Source organism: Pygocentrus nattereri, chromosome 27, assembly GCF_015220715.1.
Source record: "Pygocentrus nattereri isolate fPygNat1 chromosome 27, fPygNat1.pri, whole genome shotgun sequence".
NCBI lineage: Eukaryota > Metazoa > Chordata > Actinopteri > Characiformes > Serrasalmidae > Pygocentrus > Pygocentrus nattereri.
In genome coordinates this window covers 18,902,269-18,922,824 of record NC_051237.1, presented here as the reverse complement: position 1 = coordinate 18,922,824, position 20,556 = coordinate 18,902,269, and the positions used below count along the sequence as shown (strand labels likewise).

General features: G+C 38.3%; 1 protein-coding gene across 4 annotated transcripts; it reads left to right on the top strand.

The window, feature by feature from the left end:
* Positions 1-3,223: 3,223 nt before the first annotated feature.
* Positions 3,224-19,947, top strand: snx10a (sorting nexin 10a). 4 transcript variants are annotated; one of them, XM_037535276.1, is made up of 8 exons: positions 3,224-3,292; positions 3,571-3,752; positions 13,949-13,994; positions 15,115-15,201; positions 15,639-15,739; positions 16,355-16,453; positions 17,068-17,256; positions 18,979-19,947. In XM_037535276.1, exons 2-8 carry the CDS (start codon positions 3,622-3,624, stop codon positions 19,148-19,150), a joined length of 825 nt encoding a protein of 274 aa, XP_037391173.1. In that variant the 5' UTR covers positions 3,224-3,292; positions 3,571-3,621; the 3' UTR covers positions 19,151-19,947. The 4 variants fall into 4 exon arrangements, with proteins under 4 accessions (XP_037391173.1, XP_017549339.1, XP_017549340.1 ...); XM_017693851.2 differs by lacking the exons at positions 3,224-3,292; positions 3,571-3,752 and adding exons at positions 8,109-8,272; positions 8,357-8,540; XM_017693850.1 differs by lacking the exons at positions 3,224-3,292; positions 3,571-3,752 and adding an exon at positions 6,935-6,981.
* Positions 19,948-20,556: the final 609 nt, after the last annotated feature.

Genomic DNA, 20,556 nt, shown 5'->3' with positions numbered 1-20,556 from the left:
AGCAAGTTTTGTCTACTGCAGTGTAGTTTATAATGGCATATAATTGAACCAACACTAACCGAATGACACTAATGATGTTTAGCACAGGGGATCCCAGTGACCACCCTATGGACGTCTTTGTGATTTTTCCTTCCTTTAGCACACATTCAACTTGGTAGCTAAGTGTGTTTGAGTACGGAAAACAAGTATGCAGAGCATGCAGTCTTTAGGAACCTTTGGGTTAGCATGGTATTGTTTTTAGTGTTATCAAGTGCTTTCAAGCTTTATTCCTTATTGCCAGCCTTAACACTTTGTGGCGAGTTGTTCTATAATTAGAAAAAAAGAGCTCCAGTTATCTAGTGTCTTAACTCAATACTAGCATGTGGCCTTCTGAAAGTACAGTACTTTATACAGAGAATATCCTGGATTAATTCTGATCAGATTACATAGTTGGAAGAAATGCAGTGTATTTGTCAGAGTAATGTTTTTGGAAACTAGTTTTCTGGTGAGATGAACAAATAAGATTAAGACTTGGCTCCTTTTTAACAGTGCGCTGTTTCCACACACTGCTGTCAAACAGGGAAACGAGTCTTTGATGTTTTTGGCATGGAACGATGAGTACGTGTTCAGTAGAGAACAATGAGTGTCTTAGTATTTTTGTATGCCACTTTTTGTAAGACAAAATCAAAGGTAATGATAAAGTATAGTAAACAACATCCAACATGAAAGGCATGTATGTAATGTCAGTATGTGGGGGGGGGGTCCGTTTTAGAAATACACAAGCTGAGTACCACCAGTTTAAAATGAACTTCCCTCTATGTTGTAATTCAGATATTTCCCACATGAAGGCTTTGAGTGAATGAATCATCTGACAAGTTCAAAATGCAGCAAATGAGTGCAGTTACAGTGATACCAGCACTGGTGCATTTTCTAAATTCTGCCCTTTTTCAAACCAGTTTTGGACCACAGGCTTTCTTTTTAGACGAGGATTGTATCTGGCCTGTGACTAAACAGCTATGCAGCAAATGTCGTCATGTGGTTGTTGACCTTTGTCTCTACTGGGGCAGGACTGTGTCTCAGGATGAACGCTATTAGCCTGTCAGTCATATGGCTTAGAAACCAATAACTGATACACAATGTTTCCCAACTAAAGTCAATCAAGACCAACAAATAACTATCTGAATTCCAGTGTGAATGGGGAATACACGGGTGCTCCAGGATTAGTTGTTTCCCCAAAGGTAATGTAAATGAGCATTTAATGGCTTTGGAAATAAGTCATGGTGAAATTGGCATCACTTCCCTTGTGGTGACTAAGTCAGTTTATGAAGAAAGCCAGGATGACAACGTTTTTTAACAGCACATACATGTCAAGTTCACAGCTTGGACAGCACATACATAAGAAGTCCTCACTACAAAATGAACACAACACAATATATCTGAAAACACAGCTCTCAAGCTTTCAAGAAGACACAAACAAGTGGAATTAAGCTTTGGATTTGTGCTTTTAGGATTATGATTGGAAGAAGTGATTCAGTTTCATTTCCACTTGCCAAGCAGGCTCATGACGGAGATTAGAAGATGGACTTCGAACTTGTTTTTTTTCCTGTTTTTCTTCTATTTTTGCTGTACATTGAAGGGGATTTCCCCCTATACTTAAACAATTCTTTCAAAAAGATCATTCAGATTGGTTAGATGTGAAATGCTCCATTACAGAGAAATTGGCCCCAGTCAGAATTGTTCACAGTGGCGTTAATAAGAACCAGACGTATTAAATGTTTTCTAAGTCTTTCTAAAAACTACATGACAGAGAGCAGTTACAAATATGCTGCCTTGTGCCTTGGACATTGTTTTATAATAAATTTGAGATCAAATTTTGGCCTAAAACACATTATTGGTGGAGTAGAACATGCAAGGAGCTGTAAAGGCAAAAGAACATATTTACCATTGCTGACATATGTTAAAAAAAGCAGAAGACATGTAGAGTCACTGATCATTATGGATAGTAAAGATGTCTATATTAGCACTGTAGACATTGACCCGACCTGACTTGGTTCTTTTCACCTCCACTTTAAATAAAACAGTCTGTACATTTTTCTACTATTAACCATCTTATATTAAACCAGTGATGTAGGCAGAAATACATTTTTGAGCAGGCCTGTAAAAATATGGGCGGACTAGTTTGGTAGATACTACTTCCAAATGTGCTCTGACTTTACACCAAGCCATAGTCTATCCATGACAGCCATTCACTGATCACCCTACATAATCCAATGCTTCCACCCTGTAGTGATATCACCTGGATTTACATAAACATAATAAGCACTGCGGCACACTTCACTATAAAGATGTTCAATAAAGATGTCAGCTGAGTTGTGCAAAGATGAAGAAAAACAACACAATGTACTTTAAAAGCCTAAACCTAACAATTAAAGCCAAAAACATTTTGCTATGTCAGGCATAAAAATATATTTATGGTCCATTCATGTCTCACCTTTGATTCCCTGAAGTGCTTTGACATTGGATGTTTGCTTTGACATTTTCACAAAGCCTGTTTCAGCCTTTGTAGTAAAATGGACAACAATGTTGTTTTTGTTTTGGATGGATAGAAAATGACATGCTCTACGGACCGAATTGCATGTTTAAGTGACGCTACATCTATGAACCGCAACTGAAGCTGACGGCACACTGATAGGAACTGACGGCTTGAGGTAATGGCTCAATAATACAGTGACAGCTCTCATAAAAAACAAATCAAAGTTCATTATTTAAAACTACTTGACTTAAATATTTTTTATCTATTTGACTGGAAGCCTGTGACCAATCTTGGTAGCCCTGTACATGAAACCACTCTGAATGCCTTGGTTTACACCAACTCAGTTATGCAGAAGAAATCCATGGAATCACTCTATAAAACAGCTATGGACCTATGGAAATGTTTTAAAGTGAATCCAAACAGCCTACATCAGGGTCAGAATTCCTTTAAACAGCTCGATTTAGGAAGTGCATGGACAAATTTTGAAAGCACACAAAGGAAAGGAAGTAAATAAAGCCTGGCGTATGCTGTTTAGTCTATTTTTAAACCCAGTTGTAACCGAATCCTCCAACCTAAACTACCTCTGCAGTTACTGATAAGTACATCTAGTACCATAGGCTCCTCCCACTGAATGCAAAGGTTAGTATACACATCCAGGGAAGGGTACACAGGTTAATCCTTGAAGCATTTCTGACTCTGTAGGACAAACTGGTTGCCGTGGGAAGACTTGTGTGTGTTGTGTGCAAGATCTGACACGTTCCTGTCCAGACCAGAGAAAAGGTAAGAAACATTCAGTCATGGACAATGATCTCAGCATTCTGTCACAGTGTTATCTTTCTAAGATATATGTTTTTATTTTTATTTTTTTACAACATTTATGATATCCAATATATGTCTCTTTTTGTCTGTGTTCTTTACTGTTTTGTTGGATGGTTTGCTTCTATTAATAACATATTCAAACATCACTTTAATTAAAACGAATATAGGGAAGCATATAGCTTCACTGTAAAGATGATTGCCTGGTTACAAAATGACGTCATAACATTTTTCCAATGCAGCTGAATCAAACAGGAGAGCCACCCTGTCTGCCAAATACCTGAGAGGGCCCCATGGAGAGAAAAGTAAACCATAGCCAGAGAGGAGGCTTAACAAAGCAGCACAGAACTTCCCCAATAACCAGAGAAATACAGAAGCCCACCATGGAGGAAAGAGGAAAGAGTCAAAAGCAATATAAAGCAAGGTAAAATAAATTATTATTTTTAGAATTATTACAGCTGATAATGTAGAATTAGAAGGAGGTTACTTGGTGCATTGTAAGATACAAGCGACAGGTCAAATGGAGGAACTCTAGAACTTCACAGTGAATGTCCAGAATTGACTCCAGTCTTTGAATCATTTGGACAAAGAGCATGTAGAGCTGTCCTTCGGTCTCCATCAGTTTTTGTGTGGTTTTACATGCAGGATTTGGTAAATTCCTGTAGACCTGCTGAATATCTATCAAGTTGTCGTGTGTATTGACTGGGTTTTTAATTGACATTGAAACTATAGAGCTGACTTTGAAGCTCTTGACTCTCTTTGAGGTTTGTGGTTGTAATTTCACAAATATATAAAGATCCCTCATGAGGTTTCCTTTATGAGCGCATGTGTGATGACTGACTACGTCACGTTCCTTTTTACTTGTTGTCTGCTGTCACACTGACCACAAAACAAACGGCATGAAAACTCCAGTAATGGCCTTCCATGATGTCATCAATAAATTTCCAAGCCACAAAGTCTGTATAATGATGACTGGATTAGAGTCAAGCGCTGCACTCTGTTCCCTTCCATTCACTTTTCCTTCCTCTTTTCACTTTTTATTCTCTTTTCCTTCCTCAGTTTTCTCAACAGATATTTTCAACGATGTAATTTGGACTTTATGAAGCATTTCATATGCTAAAGCATACAGGTTTATTCTGCATTACAGTGACTGCATTGATGTGGCTAAGTACTTTTTGTGAGTGCAGATCATGCCTCCGATTAATGACTGTAGTTCAAGGTGTGATTGCAAAACTGTAGTAGATGAGAGCAGTCAGAGAACGTGGGTGGAGTTCTGTGCAGCTTCCGCTTTGTGCTATAAGGCCAGGTCCCCTTGCTTAGTATCCAAGAGTGGACATAGTAGAAATAAGGAACAAGTATGGAAAAATCCATAAAGCAGTCAACAGTAGTGACAGGTAGAAAATAAGGTTGCTTGTAGGGGGAATTTTCATAGAAAATAAATTAGCTAAGGGGGGGGGGGGGTTTCTAGGCATAGTCTTTCTCCAAAAGTTCAATAATTGCTTAACTCCATTTTTTGTTACAGTGATTTAATCATGTGCTACCAAAGGGCAAAACATATTGATTGACATGTACATCCAATGCTTTCAAAGATGGCCACTATGTCTCAACATCTAGTCAACTTTCCTTAAGAAATTTTTAATTCTTAAGTATCATAAAAGCCGTCTACTGACATTCGTTATGTATTTTAACTCAGTGAGGCAATGCCACAATGCAGTAACACATTTTCTTGAATAATTGAATTCAAGGTGGCAGGGAGAGGCCAGAATACACTGTGTGCACAATTATTAGGCAAGTCTTATTTTTGAGGATTATTTTTATTAATCACCAGCTACAGCGCTCTCGGTTAATCCAAAATGTTAAACCTCAAACATGAATGTTTAAGAAAAATAGTGAAGTTTTGGCTTTCTTAGAAGAATCTATATCTATATGTGCACATTTATTGAGCAACTATAATGGTGCAGAATTATTACGCAGCTAAATGAAAAACACATTTTCCCATCTCACTTTATTTTCATCTGTTCATGTGAGAATTATAAACAAACAACTCAAAGCTTTCCAATGAACATTTCTGAGGAATAAAAAATTAGTGACCAGTACAGCCGCCCTTCTCTTCACTAACAGTGATAAGCCTTCCATTCATGGAGTCTGTCAGTTTCTTGATCTGTTGATGATCAACTTTTTGCGCAGCAGCAGCCGCAGCCTCCCAGACCCTGTTCAGAGAGGTGTCCTGTTTTCCTTCACTGTAAATCTCCCGTTTAAGAACTGCCCACAGGTTCTCAATTGGGTTCAGGTCAGGTGAGGAAGGGGGCCATAAGTTTTTCATCTTTAACGCCTTTACTGGCGAGCCATGCAGAGGAGTCCTTGGATGCATGTGATGGAGCATGTCCTGCATAAAAATCATCGTCTTTTTGAAAGATGCAGATTCTTCCTGGACCACTGCTTAAAAGAAAGTGTCTTCTAAAAACTTGCATTAGGCTTGGGAGTTGATTTTGAGCCCATCTTCAACACGAAAAGGTCCAACCAGCTCATCTTTGATAATACCAGCCCATACCAGTACCCCACCTCCACTTTGCTGACGTCTGACTCGAAGTGGAGCTCTGTTACTGATCCAGCCACGGGCCGGTCCATCTGGTCCGTCAAGAGTCACTCTCATTTAATCAGTCAATAAAACCTTTAAAAAATCTGTCTTCAGATTCTTCTTGGACCAGTCTAGAAGCTTCAGCTTGTGTCTTGTTCAGTGGTGGTCGGGTTTCAGCCTTCCTTACCTCGGCCATGTCTCTGAGTGCTGAACATCTTGTTCTTCTTGATACTCCAGCTAGGCTGCGGTTCTGGAATATGACAGAACTGGAAGATAATGGGTTCCTGGTAGCTTCACGCTTGATTCTTCTCAAATCCTTGGCAGTTAATTTGCGTCTTTTTTCTCAGCACGTTTCTTGTGACCCTGTTGACTATTTGCAACAAAACGTTTTATGTTTCTGTGATCACGCCTCAAAATCTTAGCAATTTCAAGAGTTCTGCATCCCTCTGGGAGACTTTGTCATTTTTAACGTTTCAAAGTCAGTTCAATCTCTTTTTTGGCCCATTTTGCCTAAAGAAAAAAGCTGCCTAATAATTATGCACACCTTGATATAGGGTGTTGACCTCCTTAGGCCACACCCTCCCTCATTACACAGATACACATCACCTGCTAAGCTTAAATCCATTAAGCATTCAAGTTTATCCAGCTTGGAGTTAGAAAATATGCCTAAAAATGATAATATGGTGAAAATACTCACTTGCCTAATAATTGTGCACACAGTGTATGTATAGCATGTGGAAAAGTCATCTTCAAACAAGTTATTTCCACCAAAGTATGAATATATTTTTTTAACTGAAAATTTTAGCCATATTATTTTTTATGTTTTTAGTACTTCCAAGAGAAATTATATATTAGCATGGCTATTGTTTCAAATGGCCAGCCAGATAACTAATGTGTCACACTGCGGTTTTGTCAAATGTTATTTGCTAGATAACGTTATCATGGAAGGTGGTGATGTAACAGCTCTCTAGACAGTGTGTCTCAATAAGCAGTCTTCTAAAGCTCCATGTTTGTTAAAATGCTGCCTGCTGAAACAGCTACCTATGCAGAAGAGAGCAGAGGAGCTCAAGGCAAAGTAAGGCAAGTTTATTTATGCGGCACATTTCATATATAATTGCAATTCAACGTGATTTACATAAATAAAAGCAAAAGAAGCAGAGAAAAATAAAGCCAAAGTGCTTAAGAGTAAAAAACAAAAGAATAAAGTGATAAATAATTGAAAGGAAGTACAAAGTACATAAAAGCAAAATAAAAAGGAACTTAAGCGCCTTGTCTTTAACTGCAATTAAAATGAGCGTATTAAAGGAAAAGTGGAGGAGGAATAAAGTGCAGGTTTTAGAAGTCAATCATAGAAACACAATGATGGCTTTTGTCTGTACTTGTATGCAGCATAACAGCTAAATGTTACTTCACCTTCTTTAGTGTGGGCTCTACTAGCTGTCCTGTATCCATGGATCTAAAAGACTTATTTTGTTTATATCATTTAATCATATCATGATTTATAGACTAGTAGCAGCTAGCTATGTTAGCACACCAATTCGCTAGGCGGTACATTTAAAATTTGATCAATACATAGGTAGGCCAAGATAGTGTTAGGAGTCTAGCCCAAGGACTCTTACTGGTATAGTGTAGGGTGCTTGCCCAGGTGGGGAATCAAACCCCACTTCCACAGCATAGAAGGCACAGGTGTTACCCACTACAGGGACAGGGAACATGTCAGATCTTGCACACAACACACACAAGTCTTCCCAGGGCAACCAGTTTGTCCTACAGAGTCAGAAATGCTTCAAGGATTAACCTGTGTACCCTTCCCTGGATGTGTATACTAACCTTTGCATTCGGTGGGAGGAGTCTATGGTACTAGATGTACTTATCAGTAACTGCAGAGGTAGTTTAGGTTGGAGGATTCGGTTACAACTGGGTTTAAAAATAGACTAAACAGCATATGCCAGGCTTTATTTACTTCCTTTCCTTTGTGTGCTTTCAAAATTTGTCCATGCACTTCCTAAATCGAGCTGTATGAAGGAATTCTGACCCTGATGTAGGCTGTTTGGATTCACTTTAAAACATTTCCATAGGTCCACAGCTGTTTTATAGAGTGATTCCATGGATTTCTTCTGCATAACTGAGTTGGTGTAAACCAAGGCATTCAGAGTGTTTTGAATTGGGTAATTTCTGCTCTGTTTTAGACGTTAAGCCATGAAGTGAAAAGCCCTGTGAGAAACAAAACCATAAAGCAGACACAGGCGGGGACAGGACCTCTTCTCAAATTCAGAAAACAAATGGTTTAAAACACATAACAGTAAAAAAAAAACTAAAAACATGGGATCTAAAGCTGAAATCCAGTAAACTGGCGGTATCCAATGGTAAATATGAAGCTAATTTACATCAGAAATCCAAACCAACCCGATCAGTTTTCAGTCCTGATGGTGCTAATGGTCTTTTTTCAGCAGGGAAGCCTCACTACAGTTCCGTCTGCCCTGTTTCGAAAGTGAAGTGTTACAGAGAGAAAATGGACAGAAAGCTGTTTAGCTCTCCATCTCATTTCCTCTCGGGAGCGCGCGGGTCACAGTCCGTTCGAGACTCAGTGGTGGCTCGTCACAGCCCGTCGAGGACAGGAGAAGAACTTTAAAGGTGAAAAGCGATGTTTTCTGTGGTGCTTTTGACCTGACAGACGCTAAACGACGTCGGTTTCACGGTCGAGCGGCGCTTCCTGTGTTTGTCTGAGGAGGGAGCTGCTGAAGGAGCCAGCAGGTGAAAGGACCCGTGTCTGTTGGCCGGGGCCGAATTCATGATAAGCGGCGTGTGTTGTTGGTCAAACGGTGTGCTGATATAACGCGTACAGCTAAGAAATTGCAACGGTGACTTGGATAGCGTTGCACATAAGCGATATCCCGCCAATTTGTCTGAATAATTCAGTCACTGAGGTGTAAACGGAGATCTTCAGACTGGTTTGACGTGAAATGGTTCATTTGTAGAGAAACTCGAGGGCTGATGTCTTTACAGTGGCGGTGATAGGAACCAGGCCTATTCGTGTCTACAACACCAAATATACAAGTTTTTTCTTCGGGTAATATTTCACTTTACAACGCCATGCATATTCCCTGCCGCCTAAATGAATTAAAATCAAGGGGTTGAAATGCATTTTTAAGCCCAGTCTGTGAGGGAGCTTTTAGAGGTGGACGCTTGTTTTCTATAGTTAACCCCAGCTGTGATCAGTTCTCGGTAAGTTCTCTAGAAGAGAGCATTTCACCCCAAACCACTCGAGGACTTTCTTTACATCAACCATTTAATTACGTAGAATCTTTGCAAAAATCGGTGGCCTTGCGCTCTAAACGCAGTCTAACAAAAAGCTGTTATAACAAGCACGCAGTTATATTTGAACGACTTGCTGAACAAGGCGAACTCTGTTCCCGTCCAGACAGCGTGAGCAACATTGACTGCTTACTAGACGTTTTCTTGGGGGTCTGGGTACATGCAGGGAACGGTTTTATGATGTTCGTGCACAGTAGGTTTCATAAAATAACACCGAGGCCTGAACTCTCACAGGCATGAGTGATGTAGTCAGTGCTGCGGGCTGGGCTACCTTAAAAAAAATCTGCTATCTACACATAATGCCTGTTTTGAACTGATTCCAGCTGAAACAATGAGAAGTTTAGGAGGATTACATTTATTAAACGGTCAAGATGGTGCCATATCTTCCCAGGCAAGTCACTAGAATTGGGTATCTGAGGTTGACGTGTGCCACAGGCCACTAGTAACACATCCTCTCTGCCCTTAACAGATGAGCAGGCATAGCTTCTCCTTCTTCACTGATTTGATGACAGTTTCATGTTTGATACGGGCTTAACAGATGAGTTTATTTGGCTATAGGACATTCAGTCCTGTCAGGCCATGATTCTAATTAGATCTGTTGTTTTGAACATGAACCTCAATTAAATATAACAATTTTTTGTCATCTTGAAAAGCAAAGAGGTTGCTAACCTAAATGACTCAGCATTTCAAGTAATCCACTGCAGTGAATTAACAATAGATGGTAGATGGCCCATTCGACATGTGATGTTGAGGGGAGCCAAAGTGGTGTATAAAGTGTCTCATGTTGTGAGGAAACCTGCTGTGTAAGGTTAACTGTGTGTTGGCTGAGCTTTGTTGAAGCTGTGTAGAAGATGGCTTGTCATTTTATTTATTTATTTTTTTTTTTATATATATCTCATTAAGGGACCCATGAGCTGAACGACATTGATAAACTTCAATATAACAGCATTTTAATGCTTCTTCAGCACTGGTATTTGGGGATTGTAGATACTTTATGCTAAATAATGTCTTAAAATCTTGAGTTTGTTTTGAATGGACACTTTTTTGTTCTGTTCTGCTTTTTAAAAAATTCCACCAAATATAGTCGTGCTCAGACAGTAGCATGCTTTTCTGTAATGGGAAACTTACTGTTTATTTAATTTGATGTTTTTAAACATTTTGTTTTTATTTAAAGCAGCTAAAAAAATGGCTTACACTGCAATTAAATGTTAGGTGTTGGATACCATGTGGAAAGTACACAAAATAGAATGACAACATTACAAACAAACTCAAGAAACCCTGCTATTTTATAGGATTTATTGAGCAGAAATAAGGTTCATTGTCAAACATATTACTAACAGTATCACTAAAGCTAAAAAGCAATATCAGGATATGCCAATCGCTCTTCTCACTGTTGACGATGTCTTCCTAGCCTTGTCAAGGTGTAGCAATTCAGGACAAGTGCCCTTAATGCGTACTAGTACATTGAATTGAGACACTTTTGTTATTTTGTTATAAGTAATTATTATCAGTTACTGCTTGGGTTTCTGAGTTTTCATATTTATTGTTCACTCCATTAAGAAAAAAACACTGCGTCTTCTCACAACTACAAGCTGTCATTGCGAATTCATAATGCATCTTGTTCTCAGTCAGTGTCACTACTACCAATACCCAAACCACTGACGGTGATTGAGTACTTTAATGGCAATTAGCCATGTCATAATTATTGAATAATCACCTAATCACAAGTTTTTGAGATGATCAGTTACTTGCTGACTGCAAGTCGTTATCTGCAGTCATTATTTCAAGTTCAAGTTTCAAGTTTATTTGTCATTTGCACAACATGTCGGGACATTTGTGCATTGCAATGATTGTGGTGAGGCTCAGATAACCACTCTGCAGAAAACAAGTAAGTGTGTGTGTGTATGTTTATATATATATATATATATATATATATATATATATATATATATATATATATATATACACACACACACACACACATACACAACCCCAATTGCAATGAAACTGGGACGTTGTGTAAAACAAATAAAAACAGAATACGATGATTTGCAAATCCTTTTCAACCTATATTCAATTGAATAGACTAAGAAGACGAGATATTTAATGTTCAAACAGATAAACTTTATTGTTTTTTGCAAATATTCACTCATTTTGAATTTGATGCCTGCAACACGTTCCAAAGAAGTTGGAACAGGGGCAACAAAAGACTGGGAAAGTTGAGGAATGCTCAAAAAACACCTGTTTGGAACATTCCACGGGTGAACAGGTTAACTGGAAACAGGTGAGAGTCATGATTGGGTATAAAGGGAGCATCCCTGAAAGGCTCAGTCGTTCACAAGCAAGGACGGGCGAGGTTCACCACTTTGTGAACAACTGCGTGAGCAAATAGTCCAACAGTTTAAGAACAACGTTTCTCAACGTGCAATTGCAACAAATTTAGGGATTTCATCATCTACAGTCCATAATATCATCAAAAGATTCAGAGAATCTGGAGAAATCTCTGCAAGTAAGCGGCAAGGCAGAAAACCAACACTGAATGCCCGTGACCTTCGACCCCTCAGGCGGCGCTGCGTTAAAAACCCACATCATTCTGTAACGGATATTCCCACATGGGCTCAGGAACACTTCAGAAAACCACTGTCAGTGAACACAGTTCGTCGCTCCATCTACAAGTGCAAGTTAAAACTCTGCCATGCAAAGCGAAGCCACATATCAACAACACCCAGAAACACTGCCGGCTTCTCTGGGCCCGAGCTCATCTGAGATGGACTGACGCAGAGTGGAAAAGTGTCCTGTGGTCTGATGAGTCCACATTTCAAATTGTTTTTGGAAATCATGGACGTTGTGTCCTCTGGGCCAAAGAGGAAAAGGACTGTCCAGATTGTTTTCAGCGCAAAGTTCAAAAGCCAGCATCTCTGATGGTGGGGGGGGCTGTTAGTGCCCATGGCAGGGGTAACATGCACATCTGTGAAGGCACCATTAATGCTGAAAGGTACATGCAGGTTTTGGAGCAACATCTGCTGCCATCCAAGCAGCGTTTTTTTCAGGGACGTCCTGCTTATTTCAGCAAGACGATGCCAAGCCACATTCTGCACGTGTTACAACAGCGTGGCTTTGTAGTAAAAGAGTGCGGGTACTAGACTGGCCTGCCTGCAGTCCAGACCGTCTCCCATTGAAAATGTGTGGAGCATTATGAAGCACAAAATACCACAACGGAGCCCCCGGACTGCTGAGCAGCTGAAGCTGTACATCAAGCAAGAATGGGAAAGAATTCCACCTACAAAGCTTCAACAATTAGTGTCTTCAGTTCCCAAACGCTTATTGAGTGTAAAAGGAAAGGTGATGTAACACAGTGGTAAACACGCCCCTGTCCCAACTTCTTTGGAACGTGTTGCAGGCATCAAATTCAAAATGAGTGAATATTTGCAAAAAACAATAAAGTTTATCAGTTTGAAGATTAAATATCTTGTCTTTGTAGTGTATTCAGTTGAATATAGGTTGAAAAGGATTTGCAAATCATCGTATTCTGTTTTTATTTGTTTTACGCAACATCCCAACTTCATTGGAATTGGGGTTGTGTGTGTGTGTATATGTATATATGTGTGTGTGTATGTATATATATATATATATATATATATATATATATATATATATATATATGTATATGTGTATATATATATATATATATATGTATGTAAAATTAAAATATATTAAATATACCCAGAATCTACAGAAAATATATGCAAAATATAGAGACAATATACATAAGACAGTATACATTTTAACGTGACTTGAGTGACACTGGTGTTGTTCTTTAAAGTGGCTTAGTGTTAAGGTATTATTGTCCATAGCAGAGATGATATGATACAAAGTGACTGACTGAAAGTGGTAGTTGAGGAAGGACCCACAGCTTCACAGCTTCATATGAAACTGCAACAAACAAAATGTGTGCATTGTGAATTGTGTGCATTGGGCCCAGGCCAGTTATTGTAACTAAAACAAAGACATGTCATGGAAGGCTGAAAGGTTCTAACATCTAACTTGGTGCTCTAACCTGTTTCAAGGGTAGCACTAAGTGATGTTTGTTGATTTGTTCTGATATTTTTAGCATGCATTATAGAAGGAGTTTTCACTTTCTACACAGCACACAATTCTGTGTAACTGTAGATGCACAGAATTGATTCGACAGTACAACCAGTGTTAGCTACAAAGTAAACACAGCTAGCAAGTAAGGTGGCTGATCAGGCAATTTGGCCACTTTACACTTGTATGTTACACAAACAGTGAACAAGAGAAGACAATTACATAGTTAATCACACTTATTCATATGACAGCCATCAGCCAAAATTTCATGATTGTGACAGCCCTAGTGGCATTCATAGTTTGATGCTAGTGCTGATATCAGTGTCTGCATGGCTTACGACTTCCTTCCGGGTTCAGTTTCATGAAAGGGATCTTCAGTCCAACCTTAGCAGTAAAGCTCAGAAATTACCATAAATATTGTTTATTTACATGTGGTTGATGAATCCAGGCCCAGAGCCCCAACACGGGGCTTTCAGGTCTGCTCACATGTATCAAAAGCTTAATTTGTAATCCTCTTTCGTTTTTGTTCCTGTTTTCATTAAAGCTTCTCATTGAGCATGTTGAGTGATTAGTGGTCGGTGATCTGAACCAGATCCCTTTTTCTTCTTTACTGACTAGTAGTGTCTTTCTGCCTTTTTCAGCCAAGCCCCTGAAATGGAGGACACAATAGACAATCTTGCAAAGAAGGTACTGTTTTGTTTTCATATTATTCAGGATAATCATAGTTACAGTGTTTGTCCTGATCACACAGTTTTATCAGTGACGTTACTCTATGGTCTCTGTTAGACATTGAAGTGTTTGACTCTAAGATGTGAATGAAGGCTTAAAGCATTCTTCTCCTGTTCTGAGAATTGCCAAAGAATGCATTTGACGTGTCATTTTCTTTGTCGCGCTCTGGAGTGATGACAGATAAATATTGTAGTTCGGTGAAACCTCAAGTGATAAGGCACACAGATATGTTTTTTCCCCCCTCTGTATGTAATCTTCCTGTTAAGGAAGTGTAAAAATTGTTTTGGGCTATAGTGTTAAATTATGATTGCACAAAAGTGCTTAAGTATCAAAAAGAAGACTGTTTGTTTATTTTCCCTCGAGAGGGAATTTCCTTGTGGTGAACCTTTAAGTTAGTGTGGGTCATTTTCCATTATACTGAAATATAGTTATGAATCTAGTAGTAATTCTTCGGGTGTTGAAATTCATATATTTGCATATGTGACTACATAAATAACACATTTCTTTTGTAGTAATGTTTCCGGAGGTTGTTGAAATTTGAGTTTAATTTTAAAAGTGATATTGGACTAAATAAGTGTTCTTCCCACAGTTTCCTAGCAGAGTTATGAAAGCATTTAAGATGGAGGAGAAACTTAGTGGTTTCATTTTTATTGGAAAAACCTACTGTTGGTAAGAATTGATTTTGTAACATGGTTGTAATAAAAGAAGGTCCCTCACTAACCTCTATTGAAATGTGTTAAGATTCCAGATGCCAGATCTGGTTGAGAGTAAGCCTTGGCTCAGTGTGGTATTTTTAAGATTAATGTTTCGCTTTTAAATCTCATTCAAAGAAATGAGGAAAGTTGTAATCATCATTGTAAGTTTTTTAGTGGGGTCCATGTGAACTGCCTGTAGATGAGTTTAGCCAGTCAGAAGCATGCATGTGCTGACACAACCATGGCTAACTGGTGGTCCATGATTCGAGCAACAATATGCATAGATGACTCAGTGACTCAGAAATGTACCAGTGTACCCACTTCCTTTAAACACACACTCTTCACACTCACGCTCATGATATTCTCTTCTGGTTGTGTTTTAGGAGTTTACAAGTGTTTGGGTTCGGGATCCCCATCTTCATAAGGAGGACTTCTGGCACACATACGTTGACTATGAGATCTGTCTTCATGTGAGTCCAAACCCACATATGCATGTAGCCCATGTACAGTGTACAGCCACTACCCATGGACCATAATGTAAGAACCGATCACCTATTGACTCACAGTATGCCTATAACAGAGGCCCACTGGCACATCCTTCAGCACTTTCAGTATCTGCCCAATGCCTTTTTTATATGTATTTTGAGTCAATGAGTTTTATGTTCTCTTGCTAAGGGAAATATCAAAATTATTGCCTGTAGTAATTGACTGTACAATATAGTTTCAGTGGAAATGGTTTATAATGAGGAATGCTACAGTATTGCTTTAAGGGAATACCTTTCAAATAATCAACCACTCCCTGACTGGGTCAGTGTTGACTAACCTGTTTTATTCAGTTGCCAACAGTTATCACTGTATAATTAATGATCATTCACATCATTCTGTTTTCTGGGATTTATGTGTGCAGACCAATAGCATGTGTTTCCGGAAGAAGACCTCCTGTGTGAGAAGAAGGTACAGTGAGTTTGTGTGGCTCCGTCAGAGGTTACAGGACAATGCTCTGCTCATGTGAGTGCACTGATGGCCAGCACTATGCTTGATTTATTATAGTTTTGTTTGTTTGTGTGTGTACAATTGTTTTGTCTGACTGTACATCTGGGGGAAAATGAATTACTAATTATGTGGTATTTTCAGTTGGCTTTGTTGATGGTCAGTGTATAACATTACATGCATTTTGTGATATAAATCAACCCAAATATTGCCATATGATCCAACACTTGGTTTATGATGCATTTTTCAGTACAGGAGTAAAAATCAAAAGCTGAAATTCATTTTGCTTTTATTGTTTGGTCAGTTGCCAAAACAAGACAGCAGTGTTTGGTGAAAGCATTATTAGCACAAATAAGTACTTTTCCTAAAGACAAATACACATAAAAACAAAAACATTAAAAATGATTTTGGGGTATTTTCTCAAAGTTTCTATCCCTTTTATGGATATTGTTGTGTTTTAAAGAGAACAGTGGATATTATTCAGATTTATATCAGTATATCTGCTATCGTTATTGTTTATAGCAGACTATAACTGTATTTGGTTGACTGTGAATATTATCTCATAAACCCTGTATCTGAGTTAATATGCATAACATGTTCATTTCACTTTATGCTGTTTCTTTGTGTCCTCAGACAGTTGCCTAAACTGCCCCCTGCCAGTCCTTTCTTCAGCCTCAACAACACAGACCAGGTGAACCAGCGTATGCAAGGGCTGCAGAAGTTCTTAGATGGGTATGTGAGCCGACCTCTCTTTTTTATCTTTCTTCTTTCATCCCATCTTCTTTCTCTTTCTCGTCTCCTGAATTCATCAAGCCTGTTTGGACAGGCTGGACTTTTGGCTTAAGTTATCTTGCTAACCGGAATCCTGCTCTGTGAAATATCTCATGGGTCACTTAGCCTGGTGCATCAAGCTGTAGAAAATGTGGTGGTTTTGCCATCTAGTGGCTGCTAAGGGAAGACACCTGCTTCTTATTAATCTTTCTTGTATTTCTTCATCCATTGATTTCCAGTTATTGTATAACACTTAAAATATTTTCTTAAACTTTCAAGCTAGAGGCAGTAGTTTAACCATACATGCTAATGTTGCCAACATTGAGTGAAAGCAAGTTATAATTTGCATGATCTCATTTGAATAATATTAATCGATACTATTCATTTATTCTTCATCAGCATTAATAACTGGACCATCCCTTATCATGAAGGGTTTCATTTCGGAAGTTGCTTTGCGGTTTCCTAACGTGTCTCAGTTTATGTCTCAGTGATTTGCCTTGTGGTTCATGTTTGATTTATGCAAATTTGGCACTAGTGGAGAAGGTTTACCTTAGATGTGTGCTTTTTGTGTGTAGAGTGTTGCAGACACCACTGCTGCTGTCAGACAGTCGACTGCATCTGTTCTTGCAGTCACAGCTGAACATCGCAAAAATGGAGGCGTGTGTGCAGGGCCAGACACGCTACACTGTTGCCCAGGCCATACAGCGCAGCGTGTATGAGACGCGCGAGGACAGCAAGAGTTCCTGTGATTCGGATGGTGAAAGGTGTGTTGTTAATTTACTGATTTACACTAGATTCAGAATGAGTTGTAAATATACTCTTGATTCATCACATGAGCAAATTACTTTATAAAAGATATCTTAGCATTGGCTTTACAGGTGGGGACATTGCTCATATCACTCGTATCTGCTTTTTTTTTTTTTGCATTTCTTTATAGAGGTCAATTTGAATATTGAACTTAAATATGGCATGTCTTTGCCTTTTCAGTGCACAATTTCTATTTATTTGCTGAGCTGAAATTCAGAAAATAGAGTAATTGTGCATTAAAATGTGCAGAAGTATATTTTCTGTAGAGGATGTGTACTCATTTTCAACAGACCATGTAGTTTGATTAGGGGCACCAAACTTTTTGTATATGTATGCTATTTAAAATGACAACTATATAACAGGGTTGCCAATTTTGGGCAGGTGACTGGAGCAGATTTTCAGGCGGTTGGATGGAGACTGGAGGGTGATGATCAACTTTGCATGCACAAGTGCATGTCCATTGTTACACTGCTTAAAACACTAATTTGAGCCATAAATCATAATTAGTATGTAGAGCTGTGGTTCTCAAACCAGCTCACCGCTCACACATGAAAGATAACTCACTCAGTGTCCGCTCCATCTTCTTTGTATTGTTACAGTCACAATTTCCACAGGAACCCGTTTCCCCAGCAGTATATTAAAGCAGTTTTAAGAAGAACATTAGTCAGTATCTCAAAAACACTGTCTTTTTTGTCTGTCAGATCACTATGAACATGCCTTGCAAATGAAAAAGAATTAAATAAAGATTGAGATTACATTTTTGATAGAAAAAGAATATTATACGGTAGCCTTGGCTGCAGATGATAAGTTAGACCAAACAGGAGTTTGAACTGAAGTGTATCAGTAACTGAGCTGAGGAACTGTGTGTGTGTGGCACTTGTGAGATTGAGAGGTATCTACGTGGTCTAGGAGTGAGAGAGAACCATGACTCTCCCGTTAGTGATCTTAAAGAGTGAAACCTTAGCAGAGACAGCCAATGTCTTTTCAATAGGCTGCAGTCAGATATTTTGCAGAAAGAATAAAAGTGCATGAGAACTTACTCAAAAGTCTGAGAGCTGGCAACGCTGCATAATAAAATACATAGTTTAATGCTAAACAAGCTTGATAATTGACAGCACGCTTGCTCCACCTACTCCTCCATCTCACAAGATAACATGAATATGAGTGAAGTATTTGACAGTTGCATTAAAAATGCACACTTTTTAACTCTTTGATGTAGGATCCTAAGCTGGAGCCTATACAGCTTGTACAGTTTAATGGTGTAATAATAATGCATCATATTGTATATAGGGCTGTCACTATTAACTATATTAATAATTAAGCAATCTACTGATTATTTTGACAACTGATCCAGTAATCAAGGTTAGCTGAACAATAACAATGACTACAGTAACTGTTTCTTACTATAAGACAGACTTAAGAGAATTAACGTTTGTTTAGTTTGTGCACAAGTTAGTATCAAACCATTCTGAATGGATCAGGTAAAACTCGACTGCTATTCTGAAGTGTAAAATACAGTCCTTTCAAAATGTTGTGTTCTGAGAAAAAGGCTTATTTGTAGGAACCCCCCATTTTTTTGCTATATCAAAAAATGTGTTAAATCGAGGCACCATCATATTGTAAAAAACAACACCTGCTCGAAAATGATTGTTTTATTTTGTGTGTGTGTGTTTCTACAGTACATCCTCCTCTGGTCTGGGCAGTAGTGTTGATCCAGCCACGCCCATCGAAATGTCCTCCCACAATAGTAGCCCCTCCCAGCACTTCCTGGCCATGCCTGCACCACATGAGCACTTAGGATGTTTGTCTTCATCTCCTAACAGTCCGCAGGACAGTCAGCAGAATTCATAATGTGCACATGACACATACGCACACACAAAAAACCTTGTTTGCTGCTCACATCTCCCAACATAACATTTGGGTGGATTATGATGAGAGGAAAAATGTTCCTTCATTTTAATGTGGTTTGTCTTTTTGTGTATTTGTGTTCTGTATTTGTCTTTTAAAGAGAAAATGTTCGCTGCCTGAAATTGTTGAAGGTGAAGACTCATGCTAAGGCATAGTTAGGAGTGCAATAGGAGCAAAAAGCAAAATGTATAGTCAGCATGGCTTAAAGATAGGTTGAGCAAAATATTGGAAAGGAATGTCATAATTATGGGAGTGTTTGTTAGTGTTGCTTTGTTTTATTTGCATTGTTCAGTGGTTTATCCAGGTGTTTACAGAGATGTGAAGAAAAAAGTGGTTAATGATTTTTTAAAAGATAATTTAATTTTGAAAAGGTTTTATTGTAATTTAGATATGTAAAAAATGAATAAATGGTAGTTTTTGGGAAATTTTAGTTCTTTAAGATTCTGTTTGTCATAGGAAATAGGAAATTTAGTAATACACTACGCATAAAATGCTTCACACAGAATCATAAAGGGCCATTCAAGGCTAAACCTGTAGTTTAGTGTTATTGTGTTCTGTAATGTTCTGTAGAGCAGCATTGCATCCCTCAGCCTCATCTGTGTGGCAGAATTCACAGATTTGTATTGTTTGTTTTTTCATCCATTAATGTTCTCTTACTACAGTACCCAGCATGCATTATGCAAATACATCATACAACCACTGGGAATCATTATACAGCAATAAAGAAGTCCTGACTGCTAGTGTAGCCACTGATGTGAACATTAAAGAGTACAGTTGTGATGTATGACTTCCTAGCCATAATATCAGCTACCTGGCCTCCTTCTGCACTAAGCAGCTAGCAGAAAAAAAACATTTCAAATAATTTGCCTTCAAATATCTGTCATGAAGCTTTTGTAGTTTTCAAAGCTCTTCCCACCTTCAAGATGCATTACATTACATTACATTTAGCAGACGCTTTTATCCAAAGCAACTTACAAATAATGAGGTACATAGAACAAACATAGTCAGGCCTTAAAGGGGGAGGCAGTTCATCAGAAGGGGTTCGTTCTTGCTCTCTCTCGCTCTCTCTCGTGCTCTCTACTTCACTCTTCGCCAAAAAAGACACTTTTATTTATATATATATATATATATATATATATATATATATATATATATATATATATATATATATATATATATATATATATAAAGTAATAATATATAATAAATGGGCAAATTGCAGGTCGATTAATGTAGCAGACACAAATAAAAGCATTTTGATATGTTGTTCTTCCGAATACACTCATGGTCTGACAAAACTTTCTTCAAGAACATTTAAATACTAATATTACAGACTTTTGTTTTTTATT